The sequence below is a fragment of the Acyrthosiphon pisum genome, chromosome A1 (genome assembly GCF_005508785.2).
Source record: "Acyrthosiphon pisum isolate AL4f chromosome A1, pea_aphid_22Mar2018_4r6ur, whole genome shotgun sequence".
Classification (NCBI taxonomy): domain Eukaryota; kingdom Metazoa; phylum Arthropoda; class Insecta; order Hemiptera; family Aphididae; genus Acyrthosiphon; species Acyrthosiphon pisum.
In genome coordinates, this window is record NC_042494.1 from 159,172,457 (window position 1) to 159,194,933 (window position 22,477).

A 22,477-nucleotide genomic window follows, 5' to 3' on the forward strand; every position below is an offset into this window, starting at 1 on the left:
CGACAGCATATCATTGGAAATCGACATGAGCTATTAGTTATTAGTTATTAGTTTATTTTATTACTTATTAAATATGTATAAATTATGGTCCGAACATTGTTAATGAATAGAAAGGAGGGGAGTTGATATTTTTAGCCATTATAAAAATAAAGCATCACTCAATATATAGGTTACCGCCCGAATTTTGCCCCAAAACATGCATAGGTAAAAACATTTAAATAAAAGTAAAGAAATAGGTAAATAGGTACTAAATAATAAGTGATAATAGCCAATAGGTATGATGTTTATTTCTTAGATTAGATATGTACTTTATGGTAAGGTAAAATAAGTTATGTTATAAGTGTTGAAGACTGACTATACCTTTGAGGAATTCCGGAAGAAAAGCCCGATTTGAAAAAAAGTTGTACAAAAAGTCCTAAAATACAAAATATTATACCGAATTTTCATTAATAATTGTAAAATATTATATAGGTACGGGAGGAGGCTGTCATTCTTTAACAGCAAATAAGGCATGGGCAAAGTCACCTTCAATCTCTGTTCGTGTGGATTGAACGTTATATAAATCCATTTAAGCTACCTGGTGGGGGCGGACTGCTGGAGCAGTGGAGCATCGAATATTCGAATCCAAAAGACCAAAAATTCATGCAAAATGGCCGACTACGGGTATCATCATTGTCTGTGTTATTAATATTAATGTGAAATTAATATCTCCCTTATCGCTTATCATGAATATTCTTGATTTGTTATCATTTTAATTGCGTTTTGGTATTCAACCGTGAAGCATAATGTATAATGTAAAATTTAAAAGTTTAAACTGTATAATATTAACTGTAAATTGTGGTGTCTAGTGTATGTGTTTAAATAAAATAGTCAACTGTGTAAATAGTAAACACGAAAAATTTGTTTTTAAAAATTATGGTTAACTGTGACTCAGACACTTATAGCCACTCAAGTAATGACATAAATTGGAAACCATAGGTGCTGAACGTATTTTAATAATAAAAATAAAACATATTTTGTATCATCTCAACGCAATAGAATAAAATAGTCTCGAAAAGAAAAAACAGATTTAACATGCGATTCAACAACAAAGAAATGATTCACGTTAGTCACTCAAATCCTGTTCTTGAAGGCCGGATGTCCTATGCAAAGATGTCTAATGGATACGCTTCCAAAGGTAGGTTGTTAATTAATCCAGCTAACAATATTGTCACCGCCTAAGTAAGTGCCGAGTGCACTGTTTATGAGTGTTTTTTGTAGGTATACTGGAGTGTCCATGTACAGTGGTGTAGTGGAGGGTACACGGCGTACACCCACCTTCTAATTTTATATTTATGCGTGTACCCTTAACAAAAATTGTGGTATGCAGGTTAGGCGTAGCCCCCCAAGTTATTTTTTACAATAATTAAGGCGTGTACCCATAAACTTTTTTACTACATCACTGTCCGTGTACTTTTTAAATTAACTCACCTCTGGAATGTAAATTGAATTTTAGTATTACCTATATCAAAGGATATCATCTTATTTCCATTGAAAGGTCTATTTTTGTCATATTACTAAATAAATAAATGCAATACATTTTAATGAAATAAAATTATTATCATCTTCATTTATCTAAAAGGCTTTTATAAAGTCAATCCTAAAATGTAAATTAAAATGTTATTACCTAGCAGGGGCACCATCAGCAAATTAAATCAGTAGGTGCAAAATATGTTTGGTGTCAATATGAGTTTAAAGTAGCTACGTTTATCACTACTATGACAATTTAAAATCTTTACCCATCAAATTACTACATTTATCATATTATGAATTATGATGACAATTAAATAGTTGTACCCATGGATATTTATAATTTATCTTAAATAGGTCAAATATGTATGTATGAGTGGATTTAAACCCATTTAATACCATCATATAAACATAATAATTTATGTCTAACAATTGTAAATTATCATAGTGTATCTATGTATAGTATAAAGTACAATAATAATTATATATTGGCTCAAATAAAACAGCAGGTTCAACTAATTATAACAGATATGTTTTTTAAATTATAGGTACCTATTAAAAATGTATGTGAAATAGATACCTTGTTTAGATACCATTTTATTGTTAATATAAATTATTAATTGTAGTAGTAATAACTGTATATAAGACAGTTAACTGTTTGGAATAATATTATTTAATAAAATAAAACTTTACTTTACTTATACATTAGTTTTTTTTATGTATAAGTAGGCTGTGATTATGTATAGGAAATGTATTTCGTTATGTTTTGCTTTTTATGTGACAGTTTTTTTTTTTACTACAAATTTAAAATCTACAGATTGTATTCAAATTTTGAACATTAATTTCAAACAAATGTATTAGTATTTTATTACGTCTAATATTAAATTATTTTCAGGTAAAATATTAAATGCATTATGTTTCCATTCTTGAAAGACTACTGTGTACAGCAATTCTTATTGACTATTATCATACAAATTAACAAAGGAGCAACTAAAATTATGTAGTCTAGTATTTTCAATAAACTTGCATAATAAGTAATTTCTAATTATTATCGCAGATTAATGGTTTACCACCATGTTTACCTACATTATGTACAGTGCCCTTTTTTTTTGTATAACCTATAAAAAAAAAAAATAAATAAATAAATACAAATTGCTCTATTACTATTAATAATCTAATCATTTTAATATTTTATGTCCATAAACCTATAAAGTATTTCAAAATTAATTGATAATTTACTATAGGTTTCAAGGAAAGATGGTTTCGACTCAAGTACAACTTATTATTTTACTTTAAAATAAATGGATTTGGGCAAGTTGATTTACATCAAGTAAATAGAATAAAACATTTATTGTTTGATTAATTGTTTGTTAATTTTAAATAGGTAGTTTAATCAAGCCCGGATTAAGACATTTTGAGGCCCAGAGGCCAAAGTTTTAAATGATGAATAATGTATTACTTCATTTATAAATTAAAATTTACAAGCTTTTTCCTCGCTTAATAATCATCAATTTATTTTAGGTGATTTATGCAGTGTTATAGCCCATAACGAAAAAAGTAATGGACAAATCAGAGGCCCCTAAATAAATTCTAACTATCGAGGCCCGAGGGCCATGGCCCCCCCTGGACCCCCTCCCACTCCTTAATCTGGGTTTGAGTTTGTAATAGATTAAATATTGTATTAAATTTCTACCTACTAACAAATTATTACATTTAATTTTTATGGATTTTGTTCATTATCTTTTGTATAATATGTTCTTAGCCAGCTGGTGTTTTTGTTTTGGAAAATTCTATTGTAAGGCTTGAGAATAATACGCCAGGAACATTATTTTCATTTTCTCTTTCGTTTAAAGACGAACCAGATAAAAAGTATATTATTTCTAGTCAGTCTGAGGATCACGTTCATCAGTGGATCAAATGTATTCAAAGCTCAACGTAAGTGTCTTATATTCTTATTAGTTGTATTTGTTTTATTGGGTAGATCAATGATTGTATAATATTATTTTAAGTTATATTCTGTAATAGTCTACTAAAATAAAAATGTCTTATTATTATTAGTTGACATCTTACGATTGACTAAAACCAAAGTTGAAATTCCAATTTGTTTTATTATTCAAGAGGTAATTATTAAAAAAGTAACTCTGCTGTATAGTATAGATTCCGAGTGTACCTCTTCATTGAATGTCATAGTAATAATATTCTAAAAACAGCATAATAAACAATTATTAATTTTTTTTAAATATTATTTAATTTCATTCAATTTGTAAATTATAATTCAGTACTGATCGTAGACCTTATAATAATAGACGGAGCAAGGGTGTAGTTCGTATAGTCTCGTCAGGCTGTCCTGCTAGACTGGACCCATTGTACTATTCACATGTGCGGTAGATAATACAATAAACCGTGTATAACTGTATAATAAATATATCACTGTAACACAAATTTCTAAGGACCGCACTACCCAACCCCGTTGGCCTGTAATGCTCTGTCTATGAGTTTAAGGTCTATGGACTGATGTACTGTATAATGGCATGAATAGTTTGTTGGTATGCATTGCTTAGAATTAGTCAAATATTTTAGATATTTCACTGTGCATATTATCAAAATAATAATATACGTAATGGCGAAAAGTGGCAAATCCTAAATTTTATATTTTTTGAATTACATTCAAATAACTAAAATCTTTTATTTTTAATATTTTTAAATTTTTGTGAGAACTGCACAGAAGAACCTCGTTTTAATTTTCAATATTTTTATCAGAGAAATAAAATAAAACACTGATAATTTTTAATGCATAAAAAAACATGTAACTATACCCATTATTTTTTCTTGATAAATCATGAAATGAAAAACATACATGTTGCATATTATGAACTGCTCGTGGTTAAATTTATTCTACATTTCACGTAGTTTTTCCCAAAACTTTTGAGAATTTCCCACTCGTTCATAATATCAATGTAGTTAAAATATCATTGAAACTTCAAAGTTCTAATATAATGCTTACTGCTTTAAGTTACCCTACTGACATATTTAAAGAACGCATTTCAAATTAAGTTTATATTTTATACGGTCAAATACATCGCTATGTAAATGACAAAATGCGTTAAATGCCGTTTCATTCTTGTTTTCATGGCTTATTTGCTATGAAACAACATCAAACACCATTTTTAATACATTAAAAAGAAAAAAGACGAGAGAGCATTTAATTTATTGTTGGAAGATTTCTGTACTGATTTTTAGGTAGGACTAGTGAATGTAACTTTATGTATAGAACCGTGTTCTTAAGATCAACGATAAAACGATATTTATGTTTTACTTTATTCAAACTCGTTCGCCATTAACATGAAACTATCAAACTATTAAATATTAATATAATATGTTTTTCGAGATATTTTCGATTAAAGTACTTATGTAGGTATATTATACGTTAACTGATAATATTTATGGATATAAACATTGATGTTATTACTGTTTATAATAATTTAATTTCAATAAATAAAAAAAAATATATAAATTGTATACCATCGCGTATTAGTTGGATATTTTTAGTCTTTAGCTATAGGTGATAATGATATAAAAATACATTAAAATTATGGCAAATTTGAAGTAAAGATTAGAAAATTAGGACTATTGCATTCATAATTTTATATTAGTACCTATATCATTTTGATATATTTTGATTACGTTTAGGCACAAAGATTGACAAGTGTTTAATTTTCAGGTACGAATATATGAGAACCCGAATGACGTCGATACAAAAAAAAATCGTGGAGCTTACTGGAAAAGTACGTACCTATTATTATCTGTCGGCTGTCAGTAATTTTCTAGTTATGTAAATGCGGAAATATAGCATTTTATTCGAACACCCGACCAACTGAATTATAATAGTGCCGTCCGCAGTAAAATAAAAAAAAATTTATCTCCTGGGGGAACTATTATTCTCAAAATTATGTATTGCTATCACGATATATAGCTGAATACGAGTCTATATGCATCAATGCCACTGATAAATGTTATTATTATAAAAATATCGTTGCAGCAGTAGGTCTAGGTATAACACGCCCACATAAGGTACGTCTATATTTTACGATAAAGGTCGTTAAACAGGTGCATTCAAGTGGCACGCGTAATACTATTGGTATATTATGTAACATGTTTTTTTTTGTTCAATTCTCGAAATAAAATTAAGTTAAATCGTAACAACAAATTGTACATTAGAATTTAAATCCTTTTAATGGGATGACTGTTTGTAAGTGTGTATTGTGTTTGTGTATATCTATTCATTCGTTGTTGATTGAGCTGGTATAAAATATTATTGTAAACCTCGTATACGTGGTACGGTTATAACTTATAATAAAATAAACCGTCATTGCGGACTCATTTTGTCGTTTAATTGCAGAGCTTATAGTGCCGGAGTAGGCGTTGATATAGTTTTATAATAATAGTGTAATGTCGTTTACACAAGAAGTTTGAGGTTTTTTATTCTTACCCCTTTGTATTCAAAAATAAATATACATGTATCTATCACATATAACTATGAATGATTTTCTGTTGACGTGGACGTTTAAATAGCTGACACATGTGTTGGCCGACGAAAACTAAATCACGTTTCACTGCTACAGGATCCGCTGTTGATGTATCCAGAGGAAGGGAAGAAAATTGGCCGGACGAAAAGATCGGTGGCGGATGGAGACGATAGCGATCTATTTTTCAACCCACCGACGGATCCACTCCCTCCACCCAGGCACAAACACGACGCCGGCAAAACGGTCGACACGAATCTAATCGAACTGTAAATAAACCGTGTCTGTAAGTAGGTATATTATGCGTGTATGCAGAGAAGGGGTTGTTTGTTGTTCACCATCACGCCGAACGATACTAGCTGGCGACGCGCATGCATCGATGTACCTTTATATTTATTTTGTAATATGCGCACCGGTAGCTAGTTGTGATTTCGAGTCTTCGAATTCGATTACATTACCTACCTATATATAGTGGTACACGCCTTACCGTAAAAATATTGTTTTTATGACTATATAGATATACGGTATACCGCTGTTGACCCCGTTACCGTATATTATCATACACATCGGCGGGGTGGTTCGAAATTTACAACTGAAACGTATTCACTTCTGGAAAACGTTTTCCCGGTTACGCTGCGTCCCGAATAAATTTCTATATAATACGCTATTATATTAAATTCGTGCAACATATGGTTTCCATCATTTTGTATAGGTAGGTAAATGTATAATATACACGATATACATGCATACATAATATATAGTAAATAACGCGATTATCAAATAATATTTTAATGCACTGTATATTGTATGTATTAAGTGGTAATGTTGTGTGTGGACGACAGTATAATACTCTTTGGATTTATATATTGCTTGTTATTGATTTTTCGATGTATTATTATTATTATTTTTTGTAAGTTTGGAGAAGTTATTATTTTCTTTTGTAAAAGTATATACCTGCCTCCTATCTACCCATATATATTATATAAGTATACACTTACTACGTTGCAATTTATTTATCAGATACGACCAACAAACTGAAAACTCAGCAATTGTGTTAATATAATAAATATTTTTCTACGATTATTTTTATCGTATTTTTTCTTGAAAACCTTTAATACATACATCCAAATCCTCATCGGTAAGGTTTATTGCTTTAGATAGTATGATGTGTATACATTATAATTATATTCTATACCTACATAATTCGGGTTTAATCAATCCGCACTCGTTTTGTAACCTCGACCATCCCAGTAGCTGAAGCTCAATGATGGGTGGCCGGTGAGGGGGGGGGGTACTATTTAAATACTATATTATTTTATTGCCTATATAGGCTATGACCGTGTTTAAAACATCATCAATAAAATATTCCATGCGGAGGTGGCCATTCACCCAAGCCCCACTATTGGAACATTCCAGTGTGGCTTGTGAAAATAATAATGTTCCTTTTCATCTCTTCGTAATATTAACAAATAATAAATAAAACGATCTTGTTTAAGGTTGCAAAATTTTCTGGGTGTTATCAATGGATAACATCCCAACCTTAATATTCGCCGTCAATTTTATATTCTCTTCTTTTTTTATCAAATCTAATTACTGTACAAAAATTGTATAGATTGTAGATGTATTTTAAATAATAATAATAAAAAAAAAAACGGTTGCAAAATTATAATATATTATTATTGATGGAAAAATAGATTTATCAACTAGATTCACTTACCTATCTGCTAAGAAAAAAAAGTTGAAAATCAAAGCATTTTGTCTACTATATGAATCGTGTACACATAAAACGAAAAGAAACGAATTGTAAAATCAATACATTAATCAGTCTACTCAAAATCTAAAAATAAACACTGACGTCTAAAAAAATGTACAATTATTGCAGTGCTTTCACGATCCTTATTGATTGCGGAGATTTATCGTTGATTTATAATGTACTAACAACTATACATTTATACCACAGATTATATGAAATTTAAAATATTGGTATAATACATTTTCATATAGGTAATCTGATTATACTATACCTCTATCCACCGTTGTAGTATACGGTCGTACGTAGTATAAGTCAGCAATACTCAGTTATCCTACTTATCCGGCGCAATGTGTAGGCAATTTAGTTTTTAGTTACATTGCTGCGTATAACAATATTTTTACATGTTTAATCGTCGTAAAATAAAATATTAATATCATAATCATAAATAATTTTTGTTTTATGCTGTGTTTATACACTATGTTGTATTAAAGTTACATAATATATTATGTATAGATGAGATGTGGAGTGTGCTTTCTTTTATAAATATAAGTGATTGCCAATTGTATATTTTTAATTTTTTTACAATTGTCTGCGAGGGATTGACATGGCTGATAAAATATGTTGATTTTTTTTCATGGAGTATCTATAGTTAATAGATTTTTTCTGTGGGGATTGAGATTTAAAATTTGAATACATTTTATATTTGCCCAGTCACGTTAGGGTAGCTAAGCTCTTGAAAAACCTGGATATATTGATGTATTTATATAATATGTAAAATACGCAAAAGTATCATGTCCTGTATAAGCCTGTATAGGCTTAATTATTTTAAATATAGACATCACGATTTATATCAATCAAATTTCCTCTATTTACTTCATGAACAAATATGCGTACTAAATTATACTTGCATGTTTTCCGCGAATGATAATATTATTCCGCCTGATTTTCGTACACGAGTTTCCGACTCAGCAGCGAATTATAATTGCAATGAAACTAACGAATATTATGGCATTTTCATAGTGTGTGTAATATACATACACTATATATTTTATTCCTACATATAAAAAGTTTTAATGAATTCCTTTTTATACATTTTTTTCCAAACACATTTTCAAGTAGATATTAATTGACTAGAAATGTTCGTAAAATCTAATCCGAAACAAGAATTATTTAACAAAGTCATCGTATTAATATTTTAAATCTATGTATATGTACATATTAACAATAATAACAATTTTATATTTTATATAATATACTATAATATAATATATAAAACGCCGGAAAAAAAATTTAACACAATACCTATTATATTTCACTAACAGGTGATGATGATAATAATAATAATAATAATAATAATAATAAAAAAACAACAATATGTATAACCACATTATGACATGCGTGGGTATTTAAATATAATAATTATTATAATATTGATTATAAATCTGAACGTTTCCACGAGAAACAACGGACCGGCGACGATTATCGTATACAGTTGTCTGACGACGAGTGAAATCCGCGAAAATACCTTAATGGAAATAATTTTAAACAGAATTATTACGTTACTTAAATGTGCGTTATTCTATTACATGCGTATTGAGACGGGTAACGGACACGCATATTATACGCTGGTCGGTACGAACAAAACCGAATCCGTATATAACACATATAATATATATATATATATATATATAATATATGAGAAAAATAAAAACGCCTGAATGGAATGATGAAGAATATAACATGTAGGTGTGTGTATATATAGATGTATTATACGTATAATATGTCGCCGTTACGTACAAACGAAACGGAATGAAATAAAACGTTCGAAATGCAGAACGAAGGAACACGACGATATTCTAGGGAAATGTATTATTTTTTTGAGTTATGGTCAAAACTTTTCGCGTTTTTCTGGTCGTTTCGGAGACGGCAAACGGACGAAGGAAAACAAAAAATAAAAATAAACGTTTTGGCCCGCGAAACAGTGTGCTTGTGGCGGGGTTGGCCGGGGGAGAGGTTGTACCACGCGCGTTTAACTGTATTGTGGAAAACGCGACAGCGGCCGGGAGGAAATCGAATTTATCGTCGAACGAGAGCGAAGGGGGGGGGGAATAAACGGAAATCTGATAAAGAATTAAATGCGGTCGGTCGGTCGGTATGGCTATAATAATATAATACATAATATATAGCACCACACCGTGATAGGTAGGTTTGTAAATTTATACGCGTGTGTAGTGCGGTTCGGACTTGATGTAACGCTATGGTTATCTGATTCACGGCGTTTGAGGGAATCGTCGCGAAAACGTTTTGGGGGTGAGTGTGAAGTCATGTGGTGTCATCACCATATTATCCTGGTACTCAGCTCATCGCAGGCAATGTTCGGTTTACCGTCGAGAAAACCGTTTTCCGAAAAGGCAATATTTTTCTCGATTTTCGATTGAATTAAACAAAGCTTTCGGGCTATATGGTGGGGGGGGGGTACTAGTACGCCATCCTGCAGCCCTGCCGGGGTTAAAGGCGTGGTGCTACTTTTGGTGTGCGAATTTTAAAATCTCGCCGGTCGTTAAATCAAGAGCAATAATGATTTATTTATTTAACTAATGCACCACAATGCGTAATATAAATAATACAATATGCACGGCTTAGGGGAAATGTCGAATCGGAGGAAAAAAAAACAAGTTCCTATAAACGCCGTTAAAACAATATAACAGTACTATATAGGTAACATATATATTATATAATTTTATATGATATTTTACGGTCGTATAAAAAGGATCGTGATCGTCCGGGAAACTATTGGTAAGTTATAATATGATAGGTAATTGTTACAAAGAAAATATGTTTTTTCAACGTAGGTACAGTTATTAATAATGTTCTAAATATTAAACATTTTTATATGTACAACATATTATAATGTAGGTAATATATATTGTAAGATAATAATAATAATAATAATAATATATATATATTTATACAATACAACAGTTTGACGATATTGTTGTTGATGTAGTATACAAATTATACGGGACTTCGTATAATATTCTGCGGTGGGTCACTGCTTTTTTTGTATTCATAAACCGATTATATTTTATTACAAATAATATACGCTCGCGCTATTATAGGTTAGGAAACATGAATTCTGTAACCCGACAGTACAGTTTAATTTCTCTTGTCGTATCAATACTAATTAATATTATTATTATTATTCGATGTACTTACTACTATGTAGTGGCTATATTCATATAGGTAATGGGTAGGTATGCATTATCGAGCGTCACTTGGTGGTCTCATCACCCATCCCGGCTCATCACATTTTTCTCTACTACGCACGTCGATACAAATAGGAAAGGGACATGACAACGAGGAATTTATTTAGTTTGCCCTCTACCACCAACAAAGAAAAAAAACAGATCTAATCCTATCGATTGGTTTTTAAAAATTATTTTTGTGTTGAATGTAAAATATTTTTCACGGTTCGATCACCGGAAATCACGATTTGAAATTTTACATCATTCATTTCGAGTTTACAAAAGAAAGACAACAAATTGAATAAGTTTAATAGAAGACAATATGGGGTATCGTTTTGGGTATTGAGTTTTTATTTTTCTAGTCTTTAACATTTGGTTTAGATATCTGCTATTACAAATCGTAGGAATACTGCAGACAAATATATGTTCGGATAGGTAGGTAGCGTTGGATGTGGAGTGTAATGTTTGTTATTATTATTTATACAATTATAACTAATAGCTAATAAGAATTTAAAGTTTGCACTACTTGGTACTACTCCGCTTATTGAGACTTTAAATACTTATATCTACTAATTATTTCAAAAATGTATACTCGTTCATTATTCGATATTTTGTATAATAGTACCAATTGTGCTTTCGATTATGAAACTGACAATTTGATTGTAATTAAAAATAAAATAAAAAAATAACACTCAATAGTGGTTTCACTGACATATATTCTAAGGATAATAGGAATAAGTCAATAAGGTCAATATAAATATGTTGGTATTGCACACGTCTAACTTTTCCCAACCACAGTCCATTGAGGACTTTGGAGGTAAAATAGAAGTGTGTGACCTTCGTACCATGCTACAACCAACCTATTTGATTTTTAGTGTGTATTTTGTTTCATTAATTACGATTGAAAAATTGGTCGATGGTTGTTTATTATATCGAGTTTTGAGTGTCATATTTATATTAAAAATCAAATTTTTTTACTGTCTTTAAAAGAACGTTGTATAAGTCACTATATACCAAGGTTGGTGAACGAAAAATCGGAAAGTCAACAGACTGCTCTGCAACCGCAACGTCGGATGGTGTTTACCAAGCAAGTCAACCGATATAGCTCCGACCATATGACGGCGGCGGTGACGACTGTGGGAGACAAGAAGATGGCGAAAATAAAAAAATATTTTTATGAATACGAACGTAGTCTGGAAGATGATTGGAGGAGTAGAAAAACGTCCAAAAGTACAAAAAAATTCTGAAAAAAGACAAATAATAAAAAAACGAAGTAAGCCCTATATATATATTATATACATATATATAACTTTATCGAACCGCACTAAGAAAACATTAATAAAAATCTCGCGAATGAAAAAGACGCTTTTACGCTTTTGTGAACTATCGACGTTTCGTGTCACGAAAAGTTTTCTCCGCGGACGCGTGTCGGACAGCTCTGGAATTGTATTTCATTTTTTTTTTGTCGTGTTCGCACGATCTATATACTGCCCCGCGGCCATATATATAATTTATATAATATAGTATATACACCGCGCGTCGTCTCGGCGGCGGCAAATCTCGACTTCGAAAGACAAAACGAAGACTAATCGCGCGCATAAAGCGCACGGAACGGCCTTTGAACTCACCCGTGTAAATTTTGTCGTCCAGAACGGCCGCGAAATCGATTGTTTGCTTTTTTCGTTCGTCCATCGGCCCGTAACGTTGATTAATTCGTGTCGTCATTGCAAGCTTTTTCACGCGCGTACAAGGTCATTCAGTACGTATAGAATATTCATCCGGCTGCATTTCTCGACGTACGTCGTTTATCGGTTTTCCGGATTTTCAGCGGTGGCTGTCAGACGTGTCAAATCGTCACCGACGTCCCTCAAGAGTCATTATATAAGCTCCCCCCTAGGTTTTAACAGTTGTGCAGGATCCCGATTTGTACGTAGTATGCGCGCATTATGGACGTTTCAAAATGAAAGAATAAAGTCTCACGAGACAGTGCCGGAAAGGTTTTCCGCCGAGCCTAAAGGATTTACCGTTGGTGAAACTGCAGCTTTACCGACAGGCGAATTTGTACGCGTTAAGACGTGCGCATCCGCCGTTCGTTAAAAAGACGCAGTCCGGCAAAGGGTGACATATTTTTTTCGGTGCATGAAGGTGGCGAAATGGGAAGGGGTCGCCAGGGCAGTCGATTTTTGTTTTGTTCTGTGTACATCACAGGTGGCCAAGCGATCGATCACCGATGACGACTCGACCGCCGATCCCTCTCACTGTATAAAACTATTTTATTGATATTGAGGATTGTTTGAATTTATATTTTTATAATCTTATGTATGTAGGTACCTACCGATTTATTGAGCGTGAGTGCGTGATTGTTATGATGTGAAAAAATAATGGAAAACCTATTATTATTCTCTCGCACCCCTCAATTAATGTTCGATAATATTACGTATAACATAATATACGCCCAACGATCACATAAAAGGTAATCCAGAATAATATTTTCGAATTATGCACAAAAAGTTTATGAGATTGTTTTTCCTCCCAAGACCGAAACATCTATTATTATTATAAATTATAATACCTATTATATCAATATATTATACTAAACTGTAATCAAAAATATTTATTTTTAATTTAAACTGATCGTCTAAAGAAAAACGACATAGACCTACACACGAACAAAATACCGTTAACTCGTCATACTTGCCAGCGATCGTCGATTTTTTTGATCTTATAATAGTGACGTTGTCTGTTGTACACTTGTATCTATCTACAAGCCGGACAAAATGTATTAAATATAAAACACACCAACGATGTCGTAAAGAATCGAATATTATACGTACTGTCCATTAGTCCGTTGAAATAAATATGCGTATATTCGAAGAATGTAATACAACGCGACCCGAATGAGTTTTTGGTCCTATTTTTTTTTTCGGTGGTAATTTCGATTGACCTCGGAATCGTAGGCGTCGCTTTAAAGACGACTTACACACATACACACACACACACACACACACACACTCGTTTGTGTAAAGGATATCGGGTGCTTACTGCTTTGGTTTAACGGAGTGCGAGGGCTGCTGCAATTGATGGGAAATAGTTGAAATAAGACAATATCTGAAAAGTGCGCGTTTTTAATGGATTCATTTCTTTGGATTAAAGTTTGTTCTTAACGACCGCGCTATATTGGACCCCGGGCTAAATATCGGGAAAAGGAAGGAGTTCTCTGAAATCGCGTATAGGGTTATTATACCGCACCTATTGATAATAATATTCTATGTGTGTGTGTGTGTGGGTGTGTGTGTGTACGGTATTGAATTTTATAGTCGCCATCGCCCTACACGCGCGTGGCGGTAAAATAGTAATCGCTCCGTACTAATAGTTGTTCGCGCCGATGGAAACTTTTTTTCCCCATCATCATAATATCGAGTAGTATATAATATATTACAGTATTGTCAACATCCGGAACGAGACGGCATTTTTCCCCCCAACTCACGTACCTCCTTCTCTGTAATTGTCTCAACCTATAATCGTTAAGAAATATGTTACAATACGAGTTTGCGCGCGTTCGACAGCAGCAGCATTATTTTAATAGTTTGCAAAATATAATATTATATATTATAACGTAGTGTGTGACGCGATGTGTCGTAGAAGGAAATCGATTATCTCAGTCTATGTTTTAAATTGTACAGTATTATGTAAAGGTAGTATAAGATGTACCTATGTGGTTTTGCAGATAATATGCCTTATATTGCTGGTAAACGGGGAACAGAATTCGTTTTCTCGTGTTTTTCACCACGCGCGTTTAGTTTGATAAGAATTTTTTTTTATTACTGCAACGGCTTTCCGGTTTCTATGCAAAGTAATCGAAGCGTGTGTACGTATGTGTAGGAAAAACGAGAAACGCGTAAAAACAAGATATAAAACCAGCGACGGCGGCGTCTTCGTCGTAAAGCCTTTGACTCACTTATACACTCGTGTATACAGTGTTTTCGTGCGACGATTTGAGGCCGAATTCAAGTACGACCGAACTTATTGGGAACACATAAAGTAGGTATAAAGTAACTACCTATATACACACGACGACGACGCGGTAGTATTTTCAATTTGCAGGATATGTGAATTTATGACCGCGGGAATTCCATATTTTCTAATAGCCTCGAGGGTAGAAGAAATGACGTCCGTTTCTGAGGTCCCTAGAGGGCGGAGTGAAAGTCACCGAACGGTGAGGATTATAGAGATGTGTAGCGCGGGGGTGAGTAAAATGTGACATTATTTTTATGAAGCTCTCTTATTTTCAGAATTCAATAAATAAGTGCGTTTCGCTAATATGGCAGTAGTAGTCCTCGCAGTGGGGAAAATGAAAAAGGCAGTTTAAAACAAAATATAATAATATTCATATCACCGTCGCAGTATATTTGTATATACCTAGGTATATTGGTATACATACAGGATGCATCTTGGAAGATATGAGATATTTAAATTTAATTTCAGTGAAGAATTTCAAAATATTTCCTATATACCTACATGTTAAAATGTATTAATAAACATACTATTTATTATTTATTATTCTTATTGCGTGACTGTATATTTTACAGGTGGAGAGACAGTCATCGTTATCTTGTTGTTGAAATTAACATTCACGAAATTGCGCGTCCCTTTATTTTATTATAATTTTCTCGTACATAAGAAAAAGAATGTTCCTTCAGCGCAGTGTGTTTTAATTTTTACCCCTTCGAATGAGATGACATCATCATTTTTGCAGGTGTCCGACATGAGCTGCTGTTATAAGAGTCGTAAACAGTGTAGTTACTACACTGAGCCAAAAATTGAGTCGTGTCTGCAGTGGAGAAACCTAACCTGACCGCCCCGAAAGAAATACCGGAAGGGTGGGTCTGGCGAGTGCTTCCTCAGAGCCGGATGCTGGAAAAGAACTAGTATATATTATGATTGTGAGCGAGAGGCAGAAGAGCGTCGAGAAGGTGCGCAATAAGATCGGTGGGTTGTATAATATAGGGGTCATTTCACGAATATTTGATACATTTTAAATGTATATCTTTGTGATACACTCTGTAATAAATAAGTGGGTGACATCCGGTCGGATTGTTTATATTATTATCCTAACGATGTTTGTATGTACTTATAGAATAGCTTTTGGTATTGGAAAACGGATTTTAAACGTTTCACGTCATTTATTATTATAATTTAATAACGATTAAAACGACACGTCATGGATACGAATAGATTGTGCGTGCGCTTAAATCGTTGTCGTTTTTTTTTGAAACTTTTAGGGTAGAAAAAAATTTAAATGTTTTCAAAATAATACTTGGATTACGCAGCCACGCAGGTATCGGGAAATTTATTGCGTAACCAATAGTAATCGTTTTAGCTTTACTTTTTCGGTGACGTCTTTGGGACTTGGTGCTAAAAACGGCTTTCGATAGTCAAACTGCACTGCAATAATACACGCTTATATTGTTATTATTAGACTATCATCATCATCATCATCATCATCATCGAACTACTGTATGTGCGTCGGTGGAAAACATGCGCCGCCGTTCGCTAATCGGGTAATTGACTTTTAGCCGTAGATGTTACGTATACGCCAGGCTTAATATACCTATCCGGATGAGGGTGCCCCCTCCCCCCGAGTATGGTACCTGCCGTATAAAGTCGCGACCGTAAATCGAATTCTTTCGGTTCATTAAATTTTAACGTATATTATACCTACCTATTATTATTATATGTCGTGTAACGTCGAGTGTATAATATAATATAAACTGTATAGAGTATGTATACTGTGCACGTGGTGGGTATATATGTACAGGGTGATTATTGATTTTATCGCAAACCGGGCCACACCTTGCCCGGGTGCGTTTTTAGCACTTTTATATTTTAACGACCACAGCAGTGTTCCCTGTGTTTATTATTTCGTAACTCAAATACGTTTACACTTAAAAGTTCGAAAACAATAATAAACGAATTCGCACACGGCGCCTGGTCCTCACCGAAAATAAAATAATCACCCTGTATACATTTATGGGTTTTTAACGGCCTAGTAATAGGTGTATGTATTTACAATATCAATATATATACTACAACAGTGGTATTAGTGGTAGTAGCAGTATTATACTAGTAGGTGTATGATATAGTCTATACGTATAAAATGTGTAACGGTATATTGAACTCGTGGCGCGGGTGCAGTGTGGCGTCCGATTTTACGAACTACCCTCGCATAGGGTGTATAGTAACAAGGTTTAAATTTTAATGTCGTCGGTCCGCGTTATTAACGATAATTATATCCTATGTTAACCGTTTCGATATTTTTTGAACTTCAATAATGTCATCAGCTATTGGTATTATTTGTACATCGGGTAGTATAAAATAGTAATCCGTCGTTTACGTTTTTTCATTGTATACACACCCGGAAGTCTCGCTGGCGGATGAATAGACTCGAACAAAGGTGCGGTTAAAACTGCAAAATACTTGCTCCTTTAAGTAGATTAATTAGATTATAGTGCAGTATATTAATTAAATTTATTTAAGAATTGAGGTTTTTTTTTAAGCCAATCGATTATTATTTTCTCCGGGCTTAAAACGATTGATTAGTCTGCGGAGAACGCTATACATACGCAATACGCATTGGTATTAGATTAATCGATTTTCGTAAGATAATCTTCGTCTTCTCCTCTCAATTAGTAATAATTGTATTTACTATCTAATACATTTTTTTCTTTGTATGTTATTTTAACAAAATGAATTGCTGATAACGTCTATCGATTTTATATTTTAGTCGTTTAATTAGTACATCGCCCATAACAAATTCATTATCGTCGGGTTAAGTAGGTACGAAACTTTTTTGATTAGTAAAATGAAAATTTTAAAAGTTTTACTTTCGAGTTACGATGAGGGCGTGGGGCGTGGGCGCTTCTATGCATTATTAAATGTTTTTCCTCTGTATAACAGAAAGAAAAATTATAGATATTTTTTGAAGAATTTTTTCTCGCAAAAATGGTTATTCTAATCTACTACCCTGTCGTATGCAATATCGCATATACGTTTACCATATATTGCGTATTGATGATGTAATTTAACCATGATACGTAGTAGAGATATTGTGTATACTTGCGAGTAAATGCGCTCACGGTGTGACCCTCACGCTAAACCGATTAACGTTAAGCGATAAACTGAGAACACGGTTACGCCGCGAGAGATTTTCGGGATTTTTTTTGTATCTTTGTTGCTCAAAACGCGTTCAAACTCATTACCGCACGCCGACGACGGTTAGTATGTTTTATAATTTCATTGGACGTTTCATAATAATAGTAATAATAATAATAATAATAACAATAATAATAAAAATATGGCGTCGGCGGTGGCGGTAACGCACTGTGTATGCGCGTAGACGATGTTTAAGGTTGAAATCACGCGGGTGCGATAAAAGGAATATTTCCTCCGCTTTGTTCGACGGTAATAAAAAATGAAACACGAAAAACTATGAAAAATTGTTTGACCTCCGATCCGACGGTATATAGAGTGTTTGTGTATGTATACGTGACGTGATGTGCGTATATATATATATAATATTTTATTTATATAATACATATAGATATTTATGTGTGTATACATAGTGGAGAGTGATTGTGTTTATTTTTTCGTTCCGAATCAAACGGATGAAGAGGAAACAATGAATTATTACTTGTGCGTATAGAATTTTTTTTTTATATACCTGGGTAGGTACATATAATATGTATTATATAGGTACACCTACATCCCAACCCCTTGCCACAATGGTACAGAAATACATTTAGCAAAATCGAATAATAATAATAATAATAATAATAATAGCGATAATATTCTTTGCACAATCGATAAACGGCACGTCTCGCGAGGATGTCGAATTTATAATAGATAGGTGTAACATGTATAACATTGTTATCGCACGACAAATAAAAAAGGTTTACGCGGACAAAATTCCGAATCTTTGAGACCGGTGAATAAGCGACGATCGTCCGATCTAGTCGACTCCGAATGAGCCAGCTGTGTACTCCGTGACACGGGCATCGTCGAAGGACGTCGAAACGCAAGCACGTCCTCCCCCCCTCGATGGCGTCGCGATCTCCGGCCGAGGCTTGTCTCTGTATTGTATATTATATGTGCAGTAACCCTTAGGGACGAATCGTCAAGAAAAAAAATCGACGTCGCACGCGTTCGTATAACAATAATTTGTCCGGACTCGAGCTGGTCTCCTGCCCGCGCACCTAAACCCCGGTAACGGTCATGCGCTCGTTCGATTGACGCGCGACACGTTTTTGGGCGATCGTTTATTTTATAATTTTACAATTAAAAAATTTTTTTTTTCCAAAAACACCATATACGACGGATTTAATATATAGCATTATAAACGCGTGAAATGTTTAGGTATATATTTTATAGTGTTATAATATAATATATTATATTATGTATGTAGTATAATATGTATAAGAGAAGAGAAACACCGTCCGCGTCTGTTCGGTCGGTTGTCTTCCTACTCGTCCCTGGGCTGACGAAGAAAAATAAGATTTCGCGGCGTACCGTGCCTGGAGGGCGGCGAGGGCGGGGGTATGTGGATGCTTGGGGGTTGAAGGAGAGGTCAGGACGAGACGGCGGCGCCGCCATCGCATCCCCGCCATCCTCGGTTTGCTTTCCTCAGTGTCCGAACAGCACCGGATTGGACAGCATTATGACCAGGCTGAACAGGGCTAGCACGTGGACGGTCATCTGGCCGCTGACCGCACTCCGGTTTCCGTGCTGCATGGCTGCAGGGTGTTCGCCTGTCGACAGAGAATGAAAATACAAAAAAATTATCACATTATTTTGTTGTTGTTATTGGTTTTTTTTGTGGGCGTGACGTGGTTGGTGCTTTATTGTGCAAAAATATTATAAAACAATCACATCACACATTAGTTAGTTTAGGTAATTTTGATTCCATATAATGTATTATTTTAAATATTCTCTATGTTATTATACAATTGCTACTATTTATTGCTACTTGCTACCTAGGTAAAACAAAATTAATCAACAACAATGTCGGGGTGGAGAGCAAGTTCCCCAAGTTCCACACTTGCCTACGTCACTGAGGTTTATTATATATAGCTATATAACATCTCCGTTAGTCTCGCCGACTACGGTGATTTGAATCGTGCGTGAGTCTCCAGAAGCTGTGTAACCGATTGCATACAGTTACTACTAGCTGCAAGGTCGTACAATTGGTTCTAACCTAACATAACCTAACCATATGGTGGACAATTTATATATCCTAGTTTTGCGGGGGGAGGAGGTGAATGTCAAATCACCAGTCCATTATATCTTAATCCGTGGTTGCTGTAGCCAATATTGTAATAATGTATATTTATGGTGCAAAAAACTATATTATGTCGTTTTTTTTTGTAAAAAATAAAACATTTTCATATTAATAACTACTTTGATATAATTTCATATCTGTTCATTATACACAACATTTTTTTATAAAACATTATGACATAACTGATATTGAAATCATTCAATTGAAGGGGTCAGTAGATAAAGGTGATAACTTACAATTTTGAAATTATTTAGGACAGTTTTAGTGCTTATTTATATAAACGTATGGAACTTTTTAACTGTTCAAATGCTAAGAAATCTTTGAAAACAAAAATTATGTATTTTAAACTCATAAACAATACTCTGAAATTTTATAAATTTAATTATAAATTGTATCTGTTAATATGGTAATAGGGGATATAATACCATAACACGCCTTAATCCACAAAACAAGAACAGATTGTATAAATAACACTTTTATGTATTTGATATCTCCATAAATATATGTTATTTTGTTCTGATATTTGTATAGCCTATGTAATACGTCATGATGCGTCATTTTGTATAATAATAACGATTTAAAAAAAAATGTCAGTCAATACCTTTATCCACTGACCGTCTGACCCCTTCAATTTGTTAGTATTAAGTAATACGCATTTGTTTTGTATACCTATAATATTATATATGTATTTTGTATTCAAATTCCAATGCAAATTGTAACGAGTTCCATTTTAATGATACTTGAAAGTTACAAAACTGATAGCAAGTTATAAATGTCACAAGTGTAACTTTGATACATAATGTAACTGATTACTGTTCAACCCTACGAGTACCTATAGTATAATATTTAATACCATCAAATATAATATATGTAGGCTCGAATGTATTTATTGGACCGTTTTAAAGTTTACGACTACAAATTTGAAATATATATATGACGAGAATATCAGTCAACACAGTGTTTAATTATTGACTCTAGTGAAATTAATTATAACGACATTGACTTTGGGACATCGTTACTTACTGAGAAACGAAATAATAACCGCTAAGGCACTAAACCAATAACACAAAAACAAGAATAATAATGCGCTTTGTAAAACGTCCGTTTCTGAAAAGGCTGTTATTTGTTACAATATAGTAGGCAGAAATTGGCGATGTTATTTTTTATTTTATTTTTATGTACAAACTGTTTGTGTTTGTAGAAAAACGGTACTTTTTTGTTTTTATATATTTTTATACTTGTTAGTTGTGTAGCGTTTACTTTAAGTGTTTTGGGCTTTATCGAATGGTCTTCAGTGCGGCTATTTCGAGTGTAGTGAAAAAGAAGAAACGTTTTTTTTTCTTTTTTCGTAAACGACGACGGACAAAATAACAACATGTTTATTCGGAATGCTATTTTTTTTCCTCAAACAATTTATGTGCGACTCTTGTTTTTCCGTCCCGACAGTAACAATCTTTATCGTCGATTATTTAAAAAAAGGACACAAAACGTTTTTCCGCATTTTCTAGTCCCGAAAAAGTCAATGAAACGATAACAATTGTTCAGTTGAACCGAATCGGTTCATTAGTTACAGTGATTTTTTTTTAATCCGTTTACCCATAGTATGATTTCCTTCGATGTATAATGTACGTATTTCGATCGCGTTTCCTGTTTCTGATTTTTATAATATACATAAAACAATGCTTACTGCATATTAACATATTATATCACTGTTACAACTGTGTGATTAATTAACGTAGATATTAATGATAACATTTATATAATATTAGCGAATGCATAAAAATTAAATAACATTTATTTTTTTTTATTTTAGCATATTATTATTCGAGTAATAACGGAAACAATGGACGAATTTTAAAGAAAATAAATTATTATGATTAAATCGAGTATTCAAAGACCGTTATGTTTAAGAAGTATAATATTCAATTGTAAATACAACTTTTTCAATGTTTATTCAACGATTTTTCAAAAATAATTTTTTTTATAGTTTGAAGCAGCTATATTTTAACAGAATTCTAATGTTTGGATATTTATTATACAATTTTTTTTTATTTCAGGTAACAGGGTATTAACATTTAACTTGAAACAATGAATTTATTATCCATTTCCTTCC

The 22,477-nt window shown here is 32.9% G+C and overlaps 2 protein-coding genes across 5 annotated transcripts in view; one reads left to right on the forward strand and one right to left on the reverse strand.

The window, feature by feature from the left end:
• Positions 1-753: 753 nt before the first annotated feature.
• The window catches only part of ACYPI34668 (pleckstrin homology domain-containing family J member 1-like), a 45,328-nt gene continuing 23,604 nt past the window's right edge, over positions 754-22,477 (forward strand). The window contains exons 1-6 of one of the 4 annotated variants that reach the window (XM_008190159.3): positions 754-1,177; positions 2,754-2,839; positions 3,272-3,444; positions 5,231-5,294; positions 6,132-6,318; positions 14,913-15,072. In XM_008190159.3, coding sequence (XP_008188381.1) covers positions 1,075-1,177; positions 2,754-2,839; positions 3,272-3,444; positions 5,231-5,294; positions 6,132-6,305 — 600 coding nt within the window. In that variant the 5' untranslated portion in view covers positions 754-1,074 and the 3' untranslated portion in view covers positions 6,306-6,318; positions 14,913-15,072. 4 annotated transcript variants of the gene reach the window in all.
• The window catches only part of LOC100160185 (inactive tyrosine-protein kinase 7), a 306,264-nt gene continuing 303,159 nt past the window's right edge, over positions 19,373-22,477 (reverse strand). Inside the window, exon 5 of the mRNA XM_029488699.1 lies at positions 19,373-19,834. Within this exon, the coding sequence (XP_029344559.1) occupies positions 19,710-19,834 (125 nt within the window). The 3' untranslated portion in view covers positions 19,373-19,709. The remainder of the gene's footprint in view (positions 19,835-22,477) is intronic.